The sequence below is a fragment of the Trachurus japonicus genome, chromosome 11 (genome assembly GCF_045865225.1).
Source record: "Trachurus japonicus isolate A0001 chromosome 11, Traja_1.0".
Lineage (NCBI taxonomy): Eukaryota > Metazoa > Chordata > Actinopteri > Carangiformes > Carangidae > Trachurus > Trachurus japonicus.
In genome coordinates this window covers 21,686,170-21,711,896 of record NC_140917.1, presented here as the reverse complement: position 1 = coordinate 21,711,896, position 25,727 = coordinate 21,686,170, and the positions used below count along the sequence as shown (strand labels likewise).

At 43.6% G+C, this 25,727-nt stretch overlaps 2 protein-coding genes across 2 annotated transcripts; both read left to right on the top strand.

The window, feature by feature from the left end:
* Positions 1–6,121: 6,121 nt before the first annotated feature.
* On the top strand, positions 6,122–13,338 carry dclk3 (doublecortin-like kinase 3). Its single transcript, XM_085791781.1, has 7 exons — positions 6,122–6,342; positions 7,438–7,652; positions 8,506–8,637; positions 9,233–10,441; positions 11,092–11,224; positions 11,358–11,525; positions 11,630–13,338. Exons 1-7 carry the CDS (start codon positions 6,276–6,278, stop codon positions 12,154–12,156), a joined length of 2,451 nt encoding a protein of 816 aa, XP_085647907.1. The 5' UTR covers positions 6,122–6,275; the 3' UTR covers positions 12,157–13,338.
* A 1,558-nt stretch (positions 13,339–14,896) lies between these two features.
* Positions 14,897–22,147, top strand: zftraf1 (zinc finger TRAF-type and ring finger containing 1). Its single transcript, XM_085791791.1, has 7 exons — positions 14,897–14,915; positions 15,206–15,537; positions 17,273–17,367; positions 17,983–18,126; positions 19,371–19,582; positions 19,777–19,955; positions 21,708–22,147. Exons 2-7 carry the CDS (start codon positions 15,250–15,252, stop codon positions 21,918–21,920), a joined length of 1,131 nt encoding a protein of 376 aa, XP_085647917.1. The 5' UTR covers positions 14,897–14,915; positions 15,206–15,249; the 3' UTR covers positions 21,921–22,147.
* The last annotated feature ends 3,580 nt before the right edge of the window (positions 22,148–25,727 follow it).

Genomic DNA, 25,727 nt, shown 5'->3' with positions numbered 1-25,727 from the left:
GTGTTTTCTTTGTTTTTTTTTTACAGTGTGTTGTGTGTTGGACTATTTCTAGGCCTGGAGCAGTGAGTGGGAGTGTTCAAGTTAATGTAAACTATCAGGCTGTAACTATTAAAGTGATTCTAATCTCACATCTGAAACCAGGGCGTAATCCCCAAAAAGCGTTTTGAAGCTTTGAGGACAGGCCAACGTGTCCTTACCTGCTAAAAATGTCCTCACACTGCAGGGCTAAAATTCAAATCAGTAACCCCCCAAGATAGTCACAAGAACACACACACACACACACACACACACACACACACACTGCAGCATTCATTCACAGGCACTTACCATCTGTCTGTCTCTCTGTCCGATGAAACTCCCCTATCTGCAGATGGTCAGATGATCTCTGGAAGTTGTGTAATAACAAACAGACATTAAAAAACCACATGCCGTAACACACACACACACACACACACACACACACACACATGTGCACGCTCACACACACACACACACACACACACACACACACACACATGCAGACCTGCATTTCCCAGCCCTCTCACAATAACAGTATCATCAGAACCGAAGGCCAAACCCGAACCCTACAAGTATAATGGATTGCCCATTTTTTCAGACTCCATGTTTCCCTCCCACTCACTCACATACACACTAAAACAGCAGAAGCAGGGATTCTGAGAAAAAAGTCAATAGTGAATGCTGTTACATCACATCACACCACATTACACACCCTGTCCCACTGCCCTTGTCCTCCATTGGCCTCCCCTCTCTCTCTCGTTTTGTTACTGTGTCTAAACTGGCACATGTTTGTGTGGTGGAACGAATCTGTGCTTGTGTGTGTGTCTTATATTTGACATAAACAGGTGTGAGGGACACACATGGCAAAAAAAAAAGAGAAGTGGGGAGAGAGGAGGTGAAAGGTCGAAATCATTCAGCCCCCAGCCTGCAGTATGTTCACAGGCAGCGTGAGTATGTTTCGACATGTACGTACTGTAGCCTATGTGGGTTTATGTTCTATGTTATGCAATACTCTAGGGTGACGCTCGTAACTCACTAGCCTGTGCAGATTTAGGTAAAAAAAGAACACACCTCCATGCACACACCCTTCATAACCACTTGTAGGACGTATGGTGAAAAGCTTTAGCCAGGCATGATAAGCTCATGCAGTCTAAAGCTAAATAAGCACCATTCATCACATGAATGAGCGCAGACAGTAGCCCTTCATTTATACCATTGAATTCATGATCACTATCTTTATCCTGTTACTGTAGGATGAAGTTATCTCACTTTGAACTGTGTGTTAATCACAATCACTCATTCAGGCCAAACTGCAGTCGAGTGAAGACGTGATCAAAGGGCCCAGGTAAACCCTGCATGCACAGCCTGTTTGGCCTTAACACAGATATCTTCAGCCAAGTGTGTGTGTGTGTGTGCAGTTTGTGTGTGTGTGCAAATATACGCTGAGCTGACCTAAGCACTGACTGCTGAACAGGGTTGAATCCCCGGACAGCTAGAGGAGAGTGGGAAAGCCATAAACCAACGAGGAATGTTGATGTTTCTTCCAGCTTGTCCAGGGTTTTCCTGTGCATCTGTGAGTGACTGTGTGAATAACGCAGCTAAATCAACATCTGGACATTGCCACACCCTTGTCTAACACACACACACTCATTCACTCAATCATTCAGGCTGCAGCCTCTTTGCAGCTCCACTGCACCTATTTGCACTCAAGCTAATTACTTGAATGGAGGAGTGGGCGCTCGAAGGACTTCAAGACAGTGCACCATCCAGATTACAAAATAAATACACGGATGTCCATAGAGTTGGAATGATTTTGTTTTCAGACACATAACTCTTTTTTTTCCTATAACAAAGGTTAATGTGGTGTAATTTTCACAGTCATATGTTTGGAAGAAATTGATCAATAGAGTTTTGAGATACACACTTTATCTATCAAGAATAAATCACATTGTCACAATCATTTTTATGAGAGGTAAATATATTTTATTTCAACTGTATGGGCAGCCATGGAGTTTCTTTTTAAATATCTTTACAAAGCCTTCCTCTATTTAATAAGGGAGTTTTTATAGAGCATGTGGTATATGTGACTCATAGTTTCATCAACAAAATTAATTGCTGATGAAATGTGTGTTTTCCTACTGGGCAAGTGTTCAAACAGTCCTTTGCAGGGAGACTCCCATGATTAGAGCTTTGAAAACAGTTGGAGGATAATGATTGAACAAGAAAAACAGCACTCACAAATCCACAAATTGTACATATTGTTGGTTTATAACTAATTCATGAAGCACCAGTAAATTATTTATGAATCATAAATAAAGTAATTGGAACCTGAAAGTAAAGTAATTATGACATATTAATCCTTGGAGAAAGAGTGCCATATTAGAGAGTGATGCCATATATCTGCAGTAGGCCATTGCAATGAACAACTGCAGCAGTGTGGTGCTGGTGTGTAATGTGTATATGTGCAGATATAAACCTTACATTGCACTCCTTGATTTGTTCAATGAATCCCGTGGTGACCTAGCAACAAGTTGAAAAACAGGGAGGAAACAGATGGATGAAGTTATTCATAGACACGTAGAGATTTCCCTCCCTCCTCTGTGGAATTTATGAGGTATAGCTTCACATAAAGTTGTGAGAATCAAATGGGAATCATACCACAGAGGGATTAAACAAAACACAGACAATAATGTAATGAAACCAGTGGAAAGCAGTGGTTAAAAACCAGGACGATTATTCCAGGGAAGCACTCAGCTCTGCCCTGCAGGCCATCATGCCTGAGTGCAGCTCATGTGCATGATTTAGGTCCACTTGCCTCCTCTGGTGGCCAGACCCTGGTGGTGTAACTGGGAGAGTTATGTCAGCCCATGGGGTGGTACCGACTCCATATTGATTTGTGGACAAGATATTACAGCCACAAAATCCTCACCACTGGTAGGTCTGAGAGAAACTGCTGCACATTATACAATGACCACCACACACGACCACATAACACACTCAAGAACACTCAATGGAAACACTTTGCTTTACATTTACATAATTTACCAGTCAAAAGCATTGTGTAAACTTTAAGTATATATTTATTTGTGTATTTGTCAACAACTATGGACCTAAACTTGTTGAATATCACACAGCCCTAATATTAGCAACGATTAAATGTGCACTTCACTGCTGATGTTTTTGGCAGGCAGTGCTGGAGGGTGAGATCATTGTCGCATTTGTTTGAAGTCATTTCCATCTCTGCCTTTTATTGTTTACTCTCAGTTCCACATTATTGCTCTGTGACTGAGGTGCAATTAATTCCCTTATAAAATGCTTCAAATAACAGATAGGACACATTGAGTAAGGAAGAAAAAACAAAACAATTGTGGATGTGGATTTAAAATTGTCAGCATTTTTTCCACTGGAGAAAACACTGGTTAAGTCTCAGTGTTGAGTCCAGGATATGGAGCCGCAGTAGGAGCTGTTGCTTCCTGATCCAATATTAACAGTATCCTTGGAGACAGAGCCACGGGGGGCAGTGTATTAAAAGATCAACACTATGTGTGTGTGTCCAAGTGTTTTTCTGTGTGTGCAGCAAAGTATTGGATTCCATCAGAGAGTCTATGGTAACAGCCTGGCTGAGACTGGCAGTCCGACCCCCATCCCCCACCTTCCTTGTCAGAGCGATTTTTCACCATAACGTTCCCCCAGTCATTGTGATATAAAGGTTTTGTGTGAGCCCTCAGGTTTTTTTATACTCTCTCATCATCTACTGAGTCCAACCAGAAAATGTTCTTACAATGGGACTGTGTGTGGGAGTTTGTTGGTTTTGAGCAACTTTGAGGACTTTACCTAGTTTCTACAAATACAAAATGTAGGCTATGTGCTGTGTAGTGAGTTTGTAATGATTTTTAAAAGTTTTTAAGCTTTTTTACATAATGACAGCATGTGAGTTGACAGATAATGAAAGAGACAAGGGTGATGGTGTGTGGTTGCATTGTCAGAGTAGACCTTTGACAATATTTCAGCAACATAGTGTCCAAACCTTCTTGGCTTGTGGCTATACTTGAAATGAAGCAACACTTGCAGTTCCTTGTTACAGTATATCTAAATGAACCAAACGCTTGATCTTTGTTCTGCATTTGCTTAAAAAATGTCTCCAGAGTCCAAGGACAGAGAAATATCCAGCAATTTACAAAATAGAGCAAAGATTAGATTGAAGTCATGTAGTAGAACATGTTTTTCGAATCACAAATTTGTCTTCTCCTTTGTTTTTTTAATTCATCATCCCAAGGCTACTTAATAATGGTTATTCTCCACGAGGTGGTAGCCCTCAGCAAAAAGTAGTATACTTGAAGTTAATTTTATTAAATATATATGCTTGAGTATAAGTATAAGTATAGCAAGTATACTATGGACCATGTACTTGTAGCATACTAGAAAGTATACTACTTTAATACTTCTTTGGACTAAATTGGAACATTTTTAAGTTTATAAAAGTATACTTTATAGGTCATTTTAAAGCAGATATCAGTGGAATGTTTTTGTTAATATAAGTCCTAAATAGTCCTATTTTCCGTCAGCAATCACTTACATGAAGTATTTGGACTGAAACACGGGTCTGTCCGTCACTCTGCTCTGCTCTGAGCCGAGGAGAAAACTTTTCTTGTATCCTACAGTTTTTATCCAATGAGGAGAGAGAACGGCATGAAGGGCTGTGTGTGCAGCCAAGGGACGCCGTGAATGTGGTGACGTAGGGACGAGGACTGTTATGGTGCGTTCAAGGAAACTCGTACTTTGTGTTTTTCCTTCCTGTGAAGTCATACCAGTTCGATCTGGTACGAGTTCACGGGTCGGAAGTTACGAGTGGCCGTTATAGGGAACTTTCACAGACAACAGGACGGAAAAACACGAAACACAACAAGTCGTAAGTTGTGACTTGAAGCTGTAATTTACGGTTTCAAAAGCCTGCCTGGAACACAGCATTAGCCGAAACGGCCGGATCGCTTACTTCTGCTTTAACTATCTAAGTGTTACACTTACAACAGTGGCACAATATTTCAGTGGTACACCCTGAACTAATTTATCCGTTTTTGTAGTAACATTCATTTTATTACGTTATTCCAAAGAAACCTTATTATGTTTTAAGTAAAAACCTAATAATTATAGTAATTTTCTTAGAGTGTATAGGTCATTTCAAATATATCACTTACTTCTGCTTTAAGTTTACAAAAGTACACTTCCAAGTATACTGCCTCAGTTTTAGTATAAAATGAGTATACTTGTAGTACACTTTAATAAACTACTTTTTGCTAAGGGAGTAGTCAAATATTTCTGAAAATGGGTAATTTACAATGAGTCAATAAAACCATTTTTATTAATAGCCTACAGCATAACCTCAAAGTTTTGTTGCAAAATACAATTGTAGGCATTGTGCCAAATTTAAGAATGTTGACTAAACCAAATTTAATTTAATATTTAGACTCAAGTCTCATATCAAATTAGTTGGGATTTTTTACTTCCGTATCTGGTGGCTATCTTTAATTAAAAAAACAAACAAAAAAAAAACACAGAGAGACAGAGAGAGAGAAAGCAGGTGTTTATTACGTAAGAACAACCTTGATGCTGAGGTGTCCTAACTACCTCTTTTCACTTCTCTGGAAACTTTCACCAGAAACTCCTCTCTCTCTCTCTCTCTCTCTCACACACACACACACACACACACACACACACACACACACACACACACACACACACACACACACACACACACACACACACACACATACACACACACACACTCCTCTCATCAGTGTCAACATTCACAAAATAAAATTTAAATACTTCCGGCCAACTCCTTCAAAATAAAGCCTCGTTGTAAAAGTAAACCGGTAAATGAATGAAGCCCAGTTGTGTAACAGACATTCTGCATCAGTATAAACCAACCACTTTTGTATTCATAAAATATGTTTGTCGGTAGATACGACATCCACACACCTCAATGTTAGGATAGTCAAAAAATACTTTTATTTTGACGGCGAAATCTCTCCACTTCCGGTTTTTCTCTTTCACCCGGCTTTCGACTTGACAACGTGTATCCATAGCAACCACAGTAGCCGCAGCAGGTCCGGTCATACTAGTAGCGCATCCCGTTACCTCTCCTGGAAGCTAACAGCCGAGGATATGACAGCTGCAACTCACAGAGGAATAAAAGCGAACAACCAAAAAAGCTTGACAGAGGTTTTACAGCTCGTTGTGTTTTGTTTTGAAAAGTTATGACCCCCTCACAGAGAGCCAGGTATGGATGCGGAGCGGCGCGTGACACTAAATGGAGAGTGGCAGGTGAGTGGGATAGACCGGAACTGACGGATTTTACTAAATATTAGAATAATTTTAAGATAGGCCTACTTTAAAACTTTTCTGAGTGTTAGGCTATAGTCAGGCCTCTGTTGCAAATAGTGACTACACAATAGTGAGCTTTAAACTGGGACCACAACTTTTATTAATTAGCCTACCTATCCACTGAGATCATGATTTTTAGGAGTGTCATCATGATGATCCCATTTGATAAATGAAAATGATAAATAGCATGAATCACATGACGTGTTATTGCTATGAGAAACGTCCTGAATAGTAACATGTCCTGTCCCCCATCCCATCATACAAACAGACCCCTGGAGGTCACAGGACCCCCAGGCTGATCCGGTCTTCCTTGACCGGCCACAGCTGGCTCTTTATGAGCTGCTGAAGCTGTTAGGGGACATTGAGGTTTTCTGTGTCCACCATGAAACGCTCCTATTGTTATGGTTGGGTGTTGTGTGTGTGTTTGCTCACTCTCATGGGGTCAGTGGTGTCCTGTTGAAAGGGGGGGGGGCTGTCCATGTTAGAGGTATGGGATCTTGTGTTTCTGCCTGTTGTTCTGCATCTGGAAAGAAAATACAAAACTGTGTGGCCCCCCCACTGACTGGACGGATAACATCTCTCTGTCTCCCCCAGCGCCAGAAAGTGAAACGTCAAAGATGCTGTGTGTCTCTAATGCTTCATTAATCATGCAGATTCAACTAACCCTAACCAGGTCAAGCAAGCTTTTGTTTAGGTGTGTGTGTGTGTGTGTGTGTGTGTGTGTGTGTGTGTGTGTGTGTGTGTATTATGACTTAAGGAAGCCTAAATAATTCAGCCAGTGGGGCAAAGTGCTTGAGGAATCTCAAATGGCTCTTGCACTCCATGTGATGGAAAACACTCAAATCTGATCAGGCGGATTTGTTTTCACACACACACGCGCGCGCACACACTGACAAAGGATGAGGTTGTGTTACCTACACAAGTCTACAACAAACCCACCAATGGGGTGATGATGTCAGCGTTGTTAAGTACACTTTCAATAATCCATTTTTGTTGTTGTTCTCCCACCCATGTCCTCCTCTCTCTCCACTTCAGCTCCTCCTAATATCCCTTTCTTGAAGCGGCCTGGTGGGATACCCCAGCCATGGCCCATTCACCCCCACCCTAAGGGACAAGCCCACAAGTCCCACTTACTACCCCCTCCTGCTCCTCACCTGCCTCTTTTCCACACCCGACACGCAGAGGAGAGTGCCGAGCGTCCCCATCTGGTCACCATCGTCCGCCCTTGTGGTCTGAGTGAGCTCAGGAAGGTGAATTCATTCAGTATTTACAACTTTAACTAAATGGTTAATAACTCATTTACTAACATTTAATGAATTAGTTATACGCTCATCTCATCTTGCTGTAATAATAAAACCGTCAGCCCTACAGGTAAAAATATAAATAAGTTGGGGAGCAACGTTAGGCCAGGCCACAGTTCCCATGGCAACAACAAGTTATAACATCAAGGTTGCAAGCACTCACTGCAACTTTTATGAGGCTTGATTTAAGATTAGCTGAGATGTGTCTCGAATCCTTGACTGGCTTCTTTGTCATTAATTTTAATTGGTTCTAACTGATGAATGCTTTTGCAAATCAAAAGCGAACAATTACACTTTATCAGGCTTGGTTTGAAGAGTATCAGTGTCCATTTTGATCAAATAAATAAATAAATAAAATGAAAATAACGTCACCAATCAGGGTGCCAAATTTACTGTATGCTTGTTGTGGCCATGGTCTCCCATGGAGTGTCAAGAAGAAGAAAAGGTAGACACACAATCTGTGTCTATGCAACTGCACTGTTTGGCTTCCAGTAAATGGATTTGGGTCTAGACACTTGGCAGGTCTTTTCTAGAAGTGATGTGACAGTCAATTGGAGGAGGTCTCCTAAGAAATTAAATGGCTTAAAAATGACTTAAAAGAAAGCAAGAGTCATGTTGGAGAAGAATAAACACAAAGTAATTCTTCTTTCTTACTAATTTATTGATTACCAACTCTATTACTGTATTACTTACAAACCCACTTTAAATGGTTCCCTACTAAAAATGGCAACACATCACCAATAGCTGATATGCTGCCTTAGATGGGAAATGAATCTCATAGTTGTCATTTTTATATCTCTAGGTTACAGTGCTGTTGAACCGCAGGGGTGTGGTGTCCTTCGAACAGCTGCTATTGGATATCTCGGAGGCGTTGGGGTTTCCTCGCTGGCACAAAGCCAGGGTCACACGCTTGTACACGACCCACGCACGAGAGGTGAGGCTCAGCTACAGCCACATTAACCTGCAAGGAAGCCCTGAGGCAAAAAACGAGTTCCTTTTAACACAGGAAGCTGAAATAAAGGGACATGCAGACATTATCCTAATGGGGATTTATTAGTGTCATGTCATACAATGAAGCTACAAAGATCTTCACTGACAGTTCTCAAAATCAAATTATCCTGGGGCCACTGGTCAGATTGTTCTCTCCTCGGGGGCCATTTGGACGCTCAGCGGGGGGGAGAAAAAACTCCAGTGTTACAATAATTGCCAATTATATACACACCTCCTTTCCTGCTTGTGCATTCATAAGTACGAGGCTGTTTGAGATTGTATTCCTACAGCAACAGCTCTATCCATCTCGGTAACAATGAACTCTATGACGATCATTCTACACCTGTGGACTACAGGACAGATTTTCTGCAGTTTCTTTACTTATATTTTGCACCATTGTTTTAAAAAAAAAAAGAAATTAAAACAAAATAAAAGACTGAGGAGAAATCAAAAAGGTAAGATCAAACATTTATCTCTGAGCTGGATGCACCGTCCAGACATCTCGTAATGTGTCATTGTGTCTTGTTTTACATTTCTAGGTCAAAGGTGTATGTGACTTCTTCAGAGGCGAGGCAGCCTTCCTAGCGCTGGGTAAGGCTCGTCCAGAGCTGAGCAGCGTGCAGGAGGCTCTGGAGGAGCTGTTTCCAGACCAGTTGCATTACCGGGCTGACGCGCTGCGGGCCTGGGAGAAAAGACTTAGTCCAGCACCGGACAAAGCTGCAAAGGCCGACAGTGGATACAGTGAGGGGGCAGATAGCAGTGAGACAAATCAAGGGATGCACCAGGACACACATGCGGATGTCAGAACCCACACTAATACACACACACTTCACCATACAAACACACAGCAGCCTGAAAAGTATGACTCGGGTGTTCAGAAGTCTCATAAGAAGAACGGCAGAAAACCAGCACACCTTCCTAACCACCTGCAGAGACTACATGTGAAGGGCGGGGTCAGAGAGAGACAGCCCTCTATCATTGGTCCGTTTAAGGTTGAGGAGGGACTTAGAGATGCAGAAATACCTTCCCCTACACTTTGTGAAAACTGCTTAGCAATAAGAGCTAAACACCCAGGTCTAGAGCGGATCAGTTCCCTGTCAGGGAGGGTCCCACTCCCCCCTGTGTCCAAAAAGCAAAAAGGAAGTGCTCATACAGAACAAGATGTGAGAACACGAGATGAACCTGTCAGTCCTCCTCCTCCTCAACCAGTCAGCAGGAAGGAAGAGAAGAGTCTGGCGCAGCTACAGCTTTTAAAGCCACTTCCAGATGTGGGTACAGCCCAGAAAGGCGTACAGCAGAGGATGACCTTTGACCTCCCGTCGGACGGCAGCGATGTCACCCTGTCAGATATCGAGCGTTGCTACGAAATAGGACGTGTGGTCGGAGATGGGAACTTTGCAGTGGTGAGAGAGTGCCGTCGTCGTGACAGCGGGCAAACCCTTGCCATAAAGATCATCGAACGCTCGAAACTAATCGGCCGGGAGCACATGATGCAGAACGAGCTGAGCCTTCTGGGTAGCCTGTGTCACCCTCGCATAGTGCGTCTGGTGGCGCACCACCACACGCACACTCACTCCTACCTGGTGATGGAGCTGGTGAGCGGGGGGGATCTGTTCGAGGCCATCAGTGAGAGAGGGAAGTTTTCGGAGGCAGAGGCCGGGCTGATGGTGTCAGACATGAGCGAAGCACTGAATTACATCCACTGCAAGAGCATCGTCCACCGAGACCTCAAACCAGAAAACCTGCTGGTGGGTATCAGGGTTAGAGAGAGGGAGTGAAAAAATGTGATAACTCCAGTGAAAGTTGCTTTCAAAAATGAATCCCTGTGCCATGGTGTCTCTTATTTATTTTATCACTAGAGGGAGCCAAAGAGCAATATGTAGAATTCATGATGTTGCTTTAATATTTTTTAAAAGAAGATAATGAGATGCAGGGCTGGTCTCAATTGCCTAATATAGGTAAAGACAAGAAAGTCTTAGTTTTGTTTTATATTTGCATGAAAATGTTGGATCACGGCTGTGATACTGTAATCCTTTTTATTTTGCTGACAGAATCATGAAGTCTATGGAATTGACTCATTCACAAACTTTATAATTACTGACAAGCAGTCAATGTGTCAACTGTCTCCGCTTTTATTGATCTTCTGCCAAGTTTTCCTCGCCCACGGTCTTTTCATACCGCACTGACACTGTATCATCTTACAACTCATTATTTAACATGGCCTGAGGCTGCCATATTAGTTGAGTCAAGTCAGCATTTAGAAACATCCCAGTGAAAATGTCAGTAACATACTTTTTTTTTTTCCATCTGTGCGGCAACAATGTGGTTGGAGTTGGAGTTTTTCTCCCTGTCTGACTTTGTTTCTGTCTGTGCCTTGTTTTTGCGTGTCCTCTCTCAGATTGAGCATGTGGCAGCTGACATCTGTAGGCTGAAGCTGGGAGACTTTGGTCTGGCCATGGTTGTGACTGAGCCAGTCTTTACCATATGTGGGACACCCACATATGTAGCCCCAGAGATTCTCTCTGAGACGGGTCAGTGGTGTCCGCTGCAGCTGTATCAAACACTATTTCACTTTACATTTTACTTTTTCTTATTCAAAAACTCTTGAAATACTGTATATTTCTGAAAGACAATTGTTTGTGATATTGTTTATGAACCCAACAGGTTATGGTGTAGCAGTGGACATGTGGGCTCTGGGTGTGATTCTCTACATCCTGCTGTGTGGCTTCCCCCCATTTCGCAGTCGGGATCGGGATCAGGAAGAGTTGTTCCAGCTAATCAAACAGGGACAACTCCACTTCCTGTCCCCCTACTGGGACCCCGTCTCAGAGGGTGAGAAGCACAGAACATACAAACATTCACACATAACCACACAGTCCATTTTGTATGTCATCCTGTGTGTGTGTGTGTGTGTGTGTGCATGTGATTGTGTGCAGAAGCCAGAGGCCTTGTCAGAGCTCTGCTTCAGCCAGATCCCACAGTGAGGCTGACAGCAGAGCAGACCCTGCTGCACCCCTGGGTGAAGGCTATGGCTTCAGACTGCAGACAGAGGACGCTCACAGACAGAACACAGAGGAACGCAGCAGACACTGGAGCAGAAGCAGAGGGAGTTCAAAGTCCAACTCAGGCCAATGCAGCAGAAACAATGGCAGACAAAAGACCAGGACACACCAGCTGCGAGGAGGAAATCGCACAAAAACGGTTCAGCAGAACTGATGAGCAACAAACTGAGGTGAACACAGGCAGAGGGCAGGATGAGGACAAAGCGCCACAGCAACAATCAAAAGAGACAAGAACAGTTCACGCTACATCTACACAGGTCAAAGTGTACAAGATGGCGGAGGACACACCTGGTCAACAGAAGCCAGAGAAGCAGCTGTCAAACCCAGACTGGGAAGTTGAACTCAGTCAGCCAGATGCCACTGAATACCAAACTGAATTCCCATCCCACATTAAGACATAGTCAAGACAAAATCCCAGCAGTCACCTCCACAACACAACCAATACAGCTGAACAAAGCACAACAGGTCATTCAACACAACACCACCTATCCTCCTCCAAGTCAGCATCGACCCCGACGAGCCACCATCATCCATCCACCGAAACAGTCCCAACCTGTCTATCAAGCCTCTGTTCAGTTCTGATTAGATCAAGGTCATCACTTTAATTGTTGCGGACAGTAGCACTGACTTCTTAGCAGCTGGATTCTCAGATGACCCGCAGATGATGTGACGTACCCACTTGGGGATTGAGCAGCGTTTGATTGACGGGGCGAGATAAATCTCATAAATGTGTGTAATCCATTTATCCTACAGTCATTGATTGATCATGATATGTTGTGTAACACGCCCTTCTAGGATTGCAACAGGGGGATGGGAAGTAGCATTGGGAACACTGTGTTGAAATTAATGAAATAGATTTGGTCAAGTAGGACTCAATTTGGATTTAAATATCTTCAGTTTTTCAGTGTTCCTTAAATTGTGGTGTATTCATGAAGAAAACCTTTGGTAACCCTTTAATTTACAGGCCGTTAATTACCTGATAATGTCAAGAAATAGCCAAGAAATAACAAATAATTGCGTGCGTCATAATATCTAGAAATAGCCTACAAGTAACGGTCAATTTCATAGTAATGTCGAGAAATATAGCCAAGAAATAATGATTGATTGCGTAGAAATAGCCCAGAAATAACGGTTAATTGCAAGGACTTGACTTAAAAGCATGAAAAGCATGTATAATCTTTTGCCTTTATGAAAAACATGAATTTACTATGAAATTGACCGTTATCTCTAGGCTATTTCTTGACATTACTATGCAGTTTATTTGTATTTTCTTGGCTATTTCTTGACATTATCACGTAATTAACGGCCTGTAAATTGAAGGGTTACCAAACTTGGTAACTTTTTTGTACATTTTTGTGTTTTTGTTTTGGTTGACCATCGTCTTGTTTTTTTTTTCTGGCCAAACATGTTTAACATAATATGTAGTTTTAACTATTTTGGATTTCTTGTTTTGTGACCCTGACTGACCCATCCTCCTTTTATACTCCTAGAAGCCCATTCCTAGAAATCTGTCTTGGGATCATTTCTCTGGCAAACATTTGTTTACTACATGTTCATGAACTATAAATATCTGTACCCAGTGGTTTTTGTTTTCATCTTTAATTCTTGCATGCTGTCTTTGTGCCACTGTGTTTATGTTGTAAACACACTGACATTTTCTTAGCAGAAAATTAATAATCTGTGGAGGAATTTGGAGAAATTAACATGTGGTCATTTCCAGTGGCTAATAATGGGTACTGCCCCAGCATTCAGGACATGGTGTGAGACCACATAGAGCTTCTGGGTAAACTGTGTGTGCATAGCTGAGGGTGGTATGGCTGCGTTACCATCCCACACAGACCAAATAAGGCATATCTGTCTATCCAATGGGAGTGGTTAGGCCTGCCCCTCCCGATTGCGGACAGCTGAAACTCTGACATCCTGCTCCACCTACCCCCAAGTACACTCACACAACCCCCAATCGTGTACACACAGGCACCCCTCCCAGCCCTTGAGGCAGCTAAGCCACAAATCTGGGGCACTGAGGGGATGAAAAAGCTTATAAATGCTTCTGACCTAGCACCGGTGGCCAAGGGCAGCTAAGGCTTTCTCCGATCACCCTCATTTTCTGCTTAAATTATTCATTCATCCTTAATATATACATATATAAAGTCTCTTACAACCAGTTGATTCAGTGTGACACAGAAACAGGGTGATTTTTCCCCCACTTAAACTTTTGTTTTGAAAGTTATCTCATAGTAGTTACGTCATTATTAAGGTGGTAAAACACAGGTTTAGCTGATAAGTAGTGCAGATGTATGAAGGACGCGTCTTTCGATGGACTGGCCTAAATTTGTCGCATATCAGGTTTTGGTCACCTTTCAAGTCCTGCCATACACTGACCCGCAGGTGCTCAGTACGCATGCGCCTTTAAAAACTCTTTAAATACCCCAAGTCATCTGCCACAACAAAACATTCCGCTGTCAGCCAATTCACGGCTGTAGCCTACACAAGTAGTTACCGCCACACAGAGGCCGTTTCCGATACACGCAAAAATATTTACTTTTACAATACGGAACTTGTATTTATTAGTCACGATCGAGTGAGAGCAAAAAAAAAAAAAAAAAATTGACCCGGACTCGTTCAGGCTGTGCAGGGTGAAGTCGGGGGAGACGCGGCGGACAGGGGAGAGAGAGAGGAAAAACAAAAAAAAACAAAGATGGCTGTGTAGCCAGAGAGACGGAGCCCCAGCAGCAGAAGTGTCTGGAGCCGCGGCTGTGATCGCCGACACGTCCCCGTGAGTCCCGTGGACCAGTCAGCCAGTCAGTCGGTCGGTTTCGGTACCGGAGCAGAGGGGAGGCACGGTTAGACGAGCAGCAGCAGCCGAGCCGAGCCGAGCCGAGCCGAGCTGAGCTGGGCCGCTGGTGCACACATCGTTGTAGCTAATCTGCTGTTGTCATAGCGAATAATAATAATAATCATAATAACGGCGTCGAGAGGCCATAACATCAACAGCAGCAGCAGCAACAACAGCTGAGGGGACGCCTGGGTTGTTTTTGTTCAGCCTGGGCAGAGAGAGAGGAGGAGGAGGTGGTGGAGGAGGAGGAGGAGGAGGAGGAGGAGGACCGCTGTGTTTGTGTCAACGTAACTAGCTAGCACATAGTCTGCAGCTAGCCCCACTGTAAGTCTACTACTAAGCTAGTCAACGTTTAATTACATTTTTTTGCACATGATCTTGTTCGGTTTCCAACTTCCGACGTGTGCGGTAGCGTTATTAACAGTGATATCGGTAATAAGTGAAGTCTCCGGTGCTGTCTGACAGCCTGCTGCCTGCTGCCGGAGCTCGGTGGCTAACGTTAGCCTAGCTGTCAGCTGACCGTTAGTTAGCCTGTGTGCTAACCCGAGCTAACACCTCCGGCTCACACGGCGTGGTGGTGGTCGCGCCGCGGCGGGTTAGCGTCACATCTCCAGACATTTCCAGACAAGTCATCAACAACATCATCGCCGCCGCCACCATGTCTTCACCGGAAGAGAGAGACGTGGGCGTTGCGGCCGCCCCTGGCTCCTCCTCGGCCGGCCTGGGGGTCGGGGCCGTGGGGGCGGCCGTGGAGGCTGTGGCCGGGGTCGCCGCCATGCAGGAGGAGGTCGCGATACGACGAGAAGGGCCTGAGCCGGACCCGGACGAGCCGCCCAAGAAGAGGGTGAGGGTGCCCGAGGGAGAGTCAGGCAAGCTGGAGGAGAGACTGTACTCAGTGCTGTGCTGCACCGTGTGCCTAGACTTGCCCAAGGCGTCTGTATACCAGGTAAACATGGTGTCAATCATAAAACCCCCTCCCCCACCCCTCATAACCCCCTAAACCTGCCGTCAAACAACAGCAAAAACCAGCTGGAGTTCATACTAGAGGACTCTCCACCCACCCCCACACCCTATGTGTCCCTACTCCCTACCCCCTACCCTCCTACAGTGTCAACCTGTTGAACGTGTTGGCCAGCTCCATGTATTTTTAGTGGTAGTAGATCCAACACAGGCCCGAGTGTCTCTACTGCAAATGGAGCCATGTCATGAGGCTGTGACCGGACACACCCAGGGGCCTGCCTGGTGGTGGTCAGCTGTGCAGGCTCAAGTTCATAACATTATACTGTGAACTATCCTCAAATAACCCTCAGCAAAAGCCACATTCCCGACCCCCCCCCACTCCCAGAATTCAAACATCCAGGGTCCAACAAATATCTAAAATGTAGTACATATATATATATAGATAGGTAGATATGTTTCCATCCCCTTCACCCCAGTGTTCTCCTTAATGGCCTCAAACTTCTCTCTTCAATGTCAAGTGAACACATTTGTAATTAATGATTGTTGAGTTAGTCTAAACATTTACATGCCCTGCTGTGTCATATGAACATTGATTAACAATATAGTGTAAAACACACATTAATATTCCCTCCACACGCGAAGCTTTAAACGCAGATACATAAAAATGTTTAAGAGAATTATAATCAATAAATAACATTAACATTACTCCTGTCAGGTCATACATCCTACAGAGAAACCCACGCACTTACTGAATAAGTTATAATGTTGCTCTGCTGTTATGTGTCTCAAGCCAACCCATTGTTATAACTAGTTAGCTAAAATTGGATTAAGGAAATATACCTAGCTTTAGCCAAACATGTCTAATGGCCTTTCCCCCCTAAATTATGTGTTTTGACTTAGGTTTCAGCTACAGTCCAAAATTAGTCCCACTTTCTTCATAAACAACTTCCCCAAATATCTATTTTGAAAGAGTCCTAAGTAATGGTCATCAGTATATCATAACCCCATGTGACACATAATGCAGGTCGTAAGATTTTTCAAAAGAAAGTTTAAACTTCGTATTCCAGTTTTTCACCTTCATCCTGCCACAGTATTTAGCATTTATGGTGCGTTCCAGGCAACCCGTAACTCGTGTTTTTCTGTCCTGTTACCCCTGAACGTGCAATGGAACGTCGGTCAAACCCGTAACTTCCCACCCGTGAACTCGTACCACATTGATGTACTCCCAGTTACGACCTCTGACGTCACACAGCCCTCTTAATTATGATAGCTAGGTATTGCTCTAATGTTATTTATCTGTTAACGCATTATTGGCAGCAGCTCTAGCGTCAGTTAGTTTTCAGTGTATTAATCAATACAAAATATGTTTAAAAAAATACAAATAATGTAAGATAACAGGTATAACGGCGTTCGTCATCTCATGCGCTGTTCCCCCTCCTCTGTTTCCCTCAAATCAGCCATGAGCCATTTGGCGATTGAAATGATGAAGAAGCACAAACTCCATACGGTTCGCCATGTTTGTTTAATTACATCTTGCTACCAAAATTCTTTGCGCTCAGACATTTTTTGGCGTAACTTGCCTGGAAGGCTACAAAGTCGTAAGTCGTGACTTTCGGGTTCAAAAGCCTAGAACGCACCATTATTCTCATTTTTAAAAATTCTGTTGTCTCTTAACTCACACGTTTTGTTTTATTGACCCATCTACCTTTCCTCCACCACAGTGTACTAATGGACATCTGATGTGTGCGGGCTGTTTCATCCACCTCCTGGCCGATTCTCGTCTCAAAGAGGAGCAGGCCACATGTCCCAACTGCAGGTAAACACAGTTGACCGGCGCAGACACTACAGAGCACTTCCTGAGCAGGGCACGGAGCGGCTACTTAGTCCAAATCAGCAGCAGCTGGGTACTTAACTTAATAACTGTGGTCACAGGGCTGGACGTGAGCATCGCTGTGTACCATTACATCAGACTTGATTTTAATATTTTAATAAAAATGCATACACACTTCAGAGTCAGAGAATTACTGGAGCGGCTAAATAATTTAGAGGAAATATACACTTTGTCAAATGAAGTAACATTACTCTGACATAAATGATTTGACAGTTTTCTTTTTGTGTGTACTGCATTATGAACTTTGCAATACTAATTGTCGTTTACACACACTTTTTTTTTTTTACTTCAGCATTGATCATCTGTGTTTTAGGCACCGGAAAACAATAACTTGATGAGTTTCTGTCAGTACTATATGTCGAAATTGAAATTACCACCAACAATTGACGGAAATATAACAGAACTTTTCTCCTGCCCAGACAGCTACTCTTGGATTTGCATTGTTCACAAACCTGTATGAGCATACTGTGCATACCCCAAATATTGTATGCATGCCACTGCACTGAGGTGTGATTGGTGTTTTTTTTGGTGTTTGTGTAGGTGTGAGATCAGCAAGAACCTGTGCTGCAGGAACCTGGCGGTGGAGAAGGCTGTCAGTGAGCTGCCGACAGAATGTACCTTCTGCCTAAAACAGTTCCCCCGCTCCAGCTTAGAGAGACACCAGAAAGAGGAGTGTCAAGACAGGTATACGCCTCACACACACTCACACACACACAACACAGGCAAACTCACAAATTCACTAAAAAGCCAGAGAAAAAAAAGATCCCAACAGATGAAATATACCATATTTAGATTCACGTGTAAAAACAATGGAAAGTGTCTCAAAATCAGTTGAAACCGTCAAATTAAAACGGCCACAGATGATTAATTCAACTGACAGAAATGAAACGGAAACTTTAAATAGAAGCTGCACACATATGGACGCCACCTAAATGATTAAATCACCAGAATGATTTATACATGCGTGTGTGTGTGTGTGTGTGTGCGTGGTGTGTGTGCGCGCGTCTTAACTCAGCACATTGGCCTGTCACATGGGGTTAATTTGGGGAAGACGGAGGAGCGTGTGACGTGCGACTTCATGAGGGGGAAAAAAAACGACTGATGTGATTACAGGCTGTGTGTTTTGTTGCCTGCTTGAATTTGCATGCACAAAATCCTATGGGGTTGTTGCCATAGCTACAGGTGACCCTGCTTAGGACAGCTGTGTCTGTGCTGGCGTTGCCATGACAACTGACATGGCAGTCACCAGGTGTTTTTTTTTTTTTCTTTTTTCTTTTTTCTTTTGTCGGTGGTCAGGTCGGGCAGAGAACTGAGCCGGCCTCCTGCGAGGACCCGGTTGCTTTTGACAGGAACACGCTGTTGCTGTCTGCGGGAATTTCACCGTCACGTGTTTGAGGCTGGAGTGAAACTTAACATGAAGCTCCGTGTTTAATATCGCAGAGGTTACAGTGTGTGATTACAGCTTTTTTTTTTTTTTTTTACAGTATTCTGTCAAAGTAGTTGAAATGCCTTCAAGCGAAATGCTAAATCTATCGCAGCAACGTATATGTAAAAAACATCAGTATGGTTGTAATTACCATCAGCTCACTACTGGAGCTAACTAGTACCTTTCACATGAGTAAAACCTCACCTTTACATTAATATCGTAGCAGGCATTCATTGAAAAGCACCTATACCTGGCATGTAATTGATATGAATCCACGTTGGGCTCCGAGTGAACACGTATCATTAGAGGACGGTTAATTAGCTTCAGTTCGCAGCCTGGTTTAATAAGTACCTTTGATATTATTAGTACCCTCCACTCGCTGCAGGAAAGTACATACCGGTGAATTCTTTGCAAAGCACATCACATCTATACAAAGCCACGTCTCTCCTTCCTCCAAGTTTTTTCCTCTTAATTCACTTTTTTTTTTACATTATGTTGCCAGGGTGACGCAGTGTAAGTACAAGAGGATCGGCTGCCCTTGGCAAGGTCCCTTTCATGAGCTGCCAGCACATGAGAGCGAGTGCTCCCATCCCACCAAGACCGGCACAGAGCTGATGGGAATCCTGGGAGAGATGGACCAGAACCACCGCAGAGACATGCAGCTCTACAACAGCATCTTCAGCCTGCTCTGCTACGAAAAGATCGGCTTCACAGGTACACGCATTAACATAACAGAGAGATGAGTGGAGCGCAGAAATATGCCTGTGAACTCTAAAGAGAGATTACCAGAGGAACTGGTAACTATATAATTCCCCCCGCTCCCTGACTCTCCACCGCTCTTTCCCGCCCACTTACGACCAGTTTGCCTGTTTTTAAAAAACTTGTCTTCCACTCGTGTGTCCATCCAGAGGTGCAGTTCAGGCCGTACCGCACTGATGACTTCATCACTCGTCTGTACTATGAAACACCACGCTTCACTGTCCTCAACCAGACGTGGGTGCTGAAGGCCCGCGTTAACGACTCCGAACGCAACCCCAACCTCTCCTGCAAGCGCACACTCTCCTTCCAGCTCATCCTCAAGAGCAAGGTACGTGTTCCTCCTCCTCCCCGGCCGACTGTGTTTATTTTTAAAGTTTTCAGGGCTGAGGATGCATCACTGACCACACGTCTGTGAAAGTTTGGAAGTGAGCTGAGCTGACGATCGCTTACACAACGGCCATCATCAACCTGTGCTGCTGCTCAATTCTGATCAGGCCATCGATAAACGTGCACAAACCCCCGACTTTTACAATAAGACTCTGCTGCCCTGTCATTTTCCTCTCGTACCAATAGTTAAAGCAGAAGTAAGTAATATATTTGTGTTAATATAAGTCTTAAATAGTTATATCTTCCGACAGCAATCACTTACATAGAGTGTTTGGTCTGAAACACGGGTCTCTCAGTCCCTCTGCTCTGCTCTGAGCCGAAGAGAAAACATTTATCGTATCCTACAGTTTTTATCCAATGAGGAGAGAGAACGGCATGCAGGGCTGTGTGTGCAGCCAAGGGACGCCGTGAATGTGGTGACGTAGGGACGAGGACTGTTATGGTGCGTTCAAGGAAACTCGTATTTTTCCGACCGTGAAGTCGTACCAGTTCGATCTGGTACGAGTTCACGGGTCAGAAGTTACGAGTGGCCGTTATAGTGACTTTCACCGGTAAAACAGGTCGGAAAAACACGAGTGGGTTGCCTGAAACGCTACAAAGTCGTAAGTTGTGACTTGAAGCTGTAATTTACGATTTCAAAAGCCTGCCTGGAACGCAGCATTAGCGAAAACGACCGGACCACTTACTTCTGCTTTAATAACATTGTGACAGTGAGCGATGTGGCGGTGGGAAACCAACAGAACTGTCCAAACAACACATGATAGCTGATATAGGATAGTAGGATTTTACTTAAGTAGGACACATCGATCTCATTAATTAGAGCTGTGACTGAAGATTGTTTTGATTATTGATTAGTTTAACAATTACTTTCTATGCTAATTGTTGGGTCTAAAAAAAACCCTACAGCTGAAAGTCGCAAAAAATTAACAATAAATCAATTATGAGTAGGGATGTCACAATTATAAATTTTCTTGGTATGATTATTGTCAGAGAAATAATCACTGTATTACGATTATCACGATTATTATGCATTAATTAATTTCACACTATGAATGTGTAAAATCAAATATAGTCAAAATATAATTACATTACTCATTGTTTACACAAAATATTTCAAGTATCTATTAATATATGACCATGATTGCTTTTTTTTTTTTTATTAAAAATGACACGCTAACATTTCAATTCCTACCAATTCAATGTTACGTTAAATGGACCAGTATCTGAGCATTTACCTTTATTTTGGCGCACATCTGCCGATAAGGTTCCAACATCATCTTTTTGGGAAAGTAACGATATTTAGGAATCTTTACGATTAATTAATTGTGGCATTTAATACAAGTAATCGTAACATCCCTAATTATGGGAATAGCTGCAGATTAATTTCCTGTTGGCAGAATGATCGGATGTATACGTTGCGCCTGCTCAACCCAGTGAGCTCTACGACACCCCGATCATCTCAGATTTCTGCCATAGACGCGCAAAAATGTTGGTGTCAAAGCGCCAACGATGTTTGAGGTGATTCAAACATTTGTCTTTGACGTTTGTCTTCCAGAGGGCAGCGACAGGTTTGACGCTCAGCTGGAATTCCTTCGTACGCGTCTCGGCTGCTAGAGTGTCGTATATTGTACAGTAGTGTGGGTCTGGGGCTCTGCACTCATAACGCTGTGTGTGTGTGTGTCTGTGTGTGTAGGTGAACTCGGCCCTGGAGTGCTCCTTCCTGCTGCTGAAGGGGCCGTACGACGACGTGCGGATCAAGCCCGTCATCCACCACCACTCCTTCAGCAACGACACCAACGAGACCGACTACGTCCCCCTGCCGATCTCCGACTCGGTGGAGTGCAACAAACTGCTGGCCGCCAAAAACATCAACCTGCGCCTGTTCATCTTCCAAGTCCAAAAATAAAAGAGTGAGTGAAGAAGAGGAGGAGGAGGAGGAGGAGAAGGAGGAGGAGGAAGATGGAAAGGACAAGGAACAAGAAGAAGAGTGATGGAGGACGAGGGGCTGAGAGAGAGAGAGAGAGAGAGAGAGAGAGGGTGTGATGAAGATTAAAGAGAGACACCACTGAACCACTGATACCTCTTAACACCTACACACACACACACACACACACACACACACACAAATACAAATACATCCACACGCACACTCACACAGACACACACAGTCACACAGGGTACACACACACACACACACCACTAATTACACTTACCTCCTTTTACAAGATAGTGAGACCCCTTGCTTGCTTGGTTGGGGGGGGGGGTGAGCTGTGAGTTGCTATGGAGATGGGTAGGCATTGATATGGGATGGAGGGTGGGGGTGAAACCTGCGACGGCACAGGTGGGGCCGGGGGTGTCAGGTGGCTCGGTCTGACCTTTGACCCCCTGACACCCACAGCCAAAGGTAGCACACACACCGACCAAAGCAGGATTTGCTGGGTGCGTTTGTTGTGTGTGTGTGTGCGTGCGTGCGTGTGTGTGTGTGTGTTAGTGTGCGAGCGAGGCCGACAGACGGAGAGAGAGAGAGTTAAGCGGAGTGCGGCCCACACTCTGCTTACATGTTCAAATGTCCCAACACACGTGATAATGTGAAAATAGAGCGTCTGACTCTACTGAGCTGTTCTGTGGACATGTGAAGGGACGTTGAGGGCATGATTGTGTGTATGAATGTGAGCTGTGCGTATGTGTGTGCGCGCGCGCGCGTGTGTGTTTTCCCCCTCCCTTTACACAGTTTCGTCACCAGTTTCCTTCTGTTTTGGCAAAACTTCCCTCTTTTGTGTCTCAGACTTTGCCAGAACAGACGAAGAGACGGCGTCCCCCACTTTAACCCTCTTTCTACCTTTCAACAAGAGGAGAGACGGCCTGGCTGCATGCATATTTTAGTTCTTCAACCTATTCCTCCAGCTGTGGTTATATTTAACCTTCGACACTACTATGATTTTTATTTTCTCTTAACCCTAAATATTTAAGTACCTGTGAACTTTTTTCTCTTTAGTTGGGTTTTAGTGTGCAAACAGCTGCCTGTGTGTGTGTGCGTGAGTGTGTGTGTGAACAGATCATAACTGTGTGATTCCTGTAAACTTGTCCTAATGTGAACCAGAGTTACGAGCGTTGGAGTACAGAACCAGCAAGACTGGAATACCAACAATCCTCCAGGGGCCCCAGGTTCACCGCTCATCACTTGTAGGACTGCCAACTATTTTAGGTATTGATTGACTGCACAGTATTTCCTCAATTATGTCGGGTAGGAAATGTCAAACAGTAGTAAAAACAAAAAAGAAAAGAAAACAGAACAGCAATTACCATTCAACCGTAGATTTGTTTCAAATTCAGGATTCAGGTGATCACATCTGTGAAGCTGGAGTGGCAGGAATAATGAATCTCGCTGATTTTGTTTCAAAGTTGCTTGATTGTAATTTGATTCGTTTGCCACTACAGCAGCCAATCAACATTAATATGTAATCTAATGGATGTGTGTCAACAAAACTAGGTCCAACACCTTTTATTGTTTTTTATATTCTTCTCATATGGTGCAGTTTTATCGTTCTATTTTAAAAATGTTTTTATCCAACAGTTTCGTTTGAAGATGTTCTTAATCTCCACAAAGTTATCACTGAAAATATCATTTCCTGCCGTCATGACAGGAGGTCAGTGACGCATCTTGAGCCTGGGAAACAATGACTCTATTTTTTTTTTTTGCCATCAAAGTGAAGAATCAGCAGCCTCCGTCTGAAACTAACAGTGTTTATAAAGCAGGTGAACCCTGCTTGTGTTGGATTGAAATCAGATAATCACATAGAGACACAAAGAAAAACAAAAACAAAACCTGGGGCCTGGTTGTGTTTCCAGTCTGAGAGACCGGCTCAGATTCTGGGTCTTTGTGCAACGTATAATGAAGCCTGATGGGAACCTGAACACCACAGGAGCCCGACCAGGCTGATCCGGCCGCGGGGACGAGACAACGAGTCAACAGCAGCGACGACGAGGGAGTGAGACACAAACTGAGAGAGAGAGCGCAGAGTCCAGGGGCGCTCTGGACTCGTTTGTGCGCTCGGAGCTCCACGGCTCTCTGGAGAGAGGACTCTTCTGGAAGATCAGACAGTGGATGTTGACGGATGATGTGTCTGTTTGAGTGAGTGTGTGTGTGTGTGTGTGTGTGTGTGTGTGGGGCAGGGGTGGGGATGGGGGGTTTTACCTTACCACAGTGACATATTAGTGTTAGACTTTCTTGAACGAGAACAAGAAGATGTTACTTAAAGTAGATTCTACTGTAAAGCAGATAGATCTCTCTCCTCCTGACCTCTACTTCCTGTATTTCTGTGTTTTAATGCTTTGTCTCTATGCCAGTGGACTCACTCATCTCACTATGGCTGTACATGTGCCTTTTATTAAAGATCATGGAACCTGCTCGTGTGTGTGTGTGTGTGTGTGTGTGTGTGTCTGAATGTAGAAAGGACAGAAATAGAGCCGGCTTTGCGAAACCATCGGTCGGTATAAATTATGCATTCGGCACCGCAGTTATGAAATCTAAATTTAATTTTAAAGCCTAGCGTGGATGATGGATATGTTTCATTGAATTTGATAGGGGGGGAGAGAATATGAATCAATTTCAGTTCAAAATGAAATTACCCAGCATCAGGACAATAACACATTGGCTTATCAGTTGATGCTTGCATGAAAGTGAAAGTAGTTTCATCACAGTGGTGTAAAATGTCGCCTGACACAAGACTCAAAAGAGGAACCGTTTCATACAATAGTGTCCCTGTGTGTTTGTAAAGACTAATTTAAATGTGTTTAGCTGGACATTGATCAGTTTATTTGACTAAATGTTGATATTTGCTAGAGGAGAAAGAGCTCAGGTGTGAATACCACCTCACTGTCACTGTCACTTAGATATTATTATAGTAACAGCTGCGCTTCTGCTGTGACCAGGCCAAAAGATCTGCTTGTCTCTGGGTCTCTGGACATTGTTTTCATGTTCATGAAGCTAAAGTGATTATTTGTCAATCCAAACAAAATTTATCAGCAAAAAAATATGATCAATGTTCACTCACATTTTAATAATGAGGAAAAAAAGAAGAAAAAAGTCAAATTATAGTTTCTAAATGTGAAATGTGCAGCATTTTCTGGTTTAAACAATGAATTAATTGTGATGATGATGATCAGATGAAACAATACAGGGAACTGCTGTTGCTTCATCACAAACCCCTGAGAGTGTGTGGTTGGTTCTTCACAAAGGGGGAAGTAACGAGTGGTGAAATGACCTGTTTGGCTTCATGCGTCAGGACAATGTACTGAGAGTGTTTGAGCAGGAGGGGGCACTACAGTCTTAAGGTGGAAATCCTCCAGTGGCTTTATTGGGTATGGTAACTGGAAATGTTCTTTTCTATTTTTGTAGATCGTAACAGATGTCATTCGACTTGAAATGTAAAAGCCTGAAGAGTCGCTCTCCTGCTTTAAGGCTCGTTGTGTCCTGATAAAACCAAGACTCAAACTCGAACTGAATGAAACACAACAATGTAACATATTTCACTGGCTCGTTATTCACACGTGACACTTGTCTCCCATTTATGAACTCAGTGGTGCCTGCTTCTGTTTCAGTAGATCCTCATTTAATGCACTTTATTTCCTGTATCTCTTCACAGCTACATCAGCTCCCATTAGCATCATCATCATCATCATCATCAGACATAAGACGCATAGAGAGCCAGGA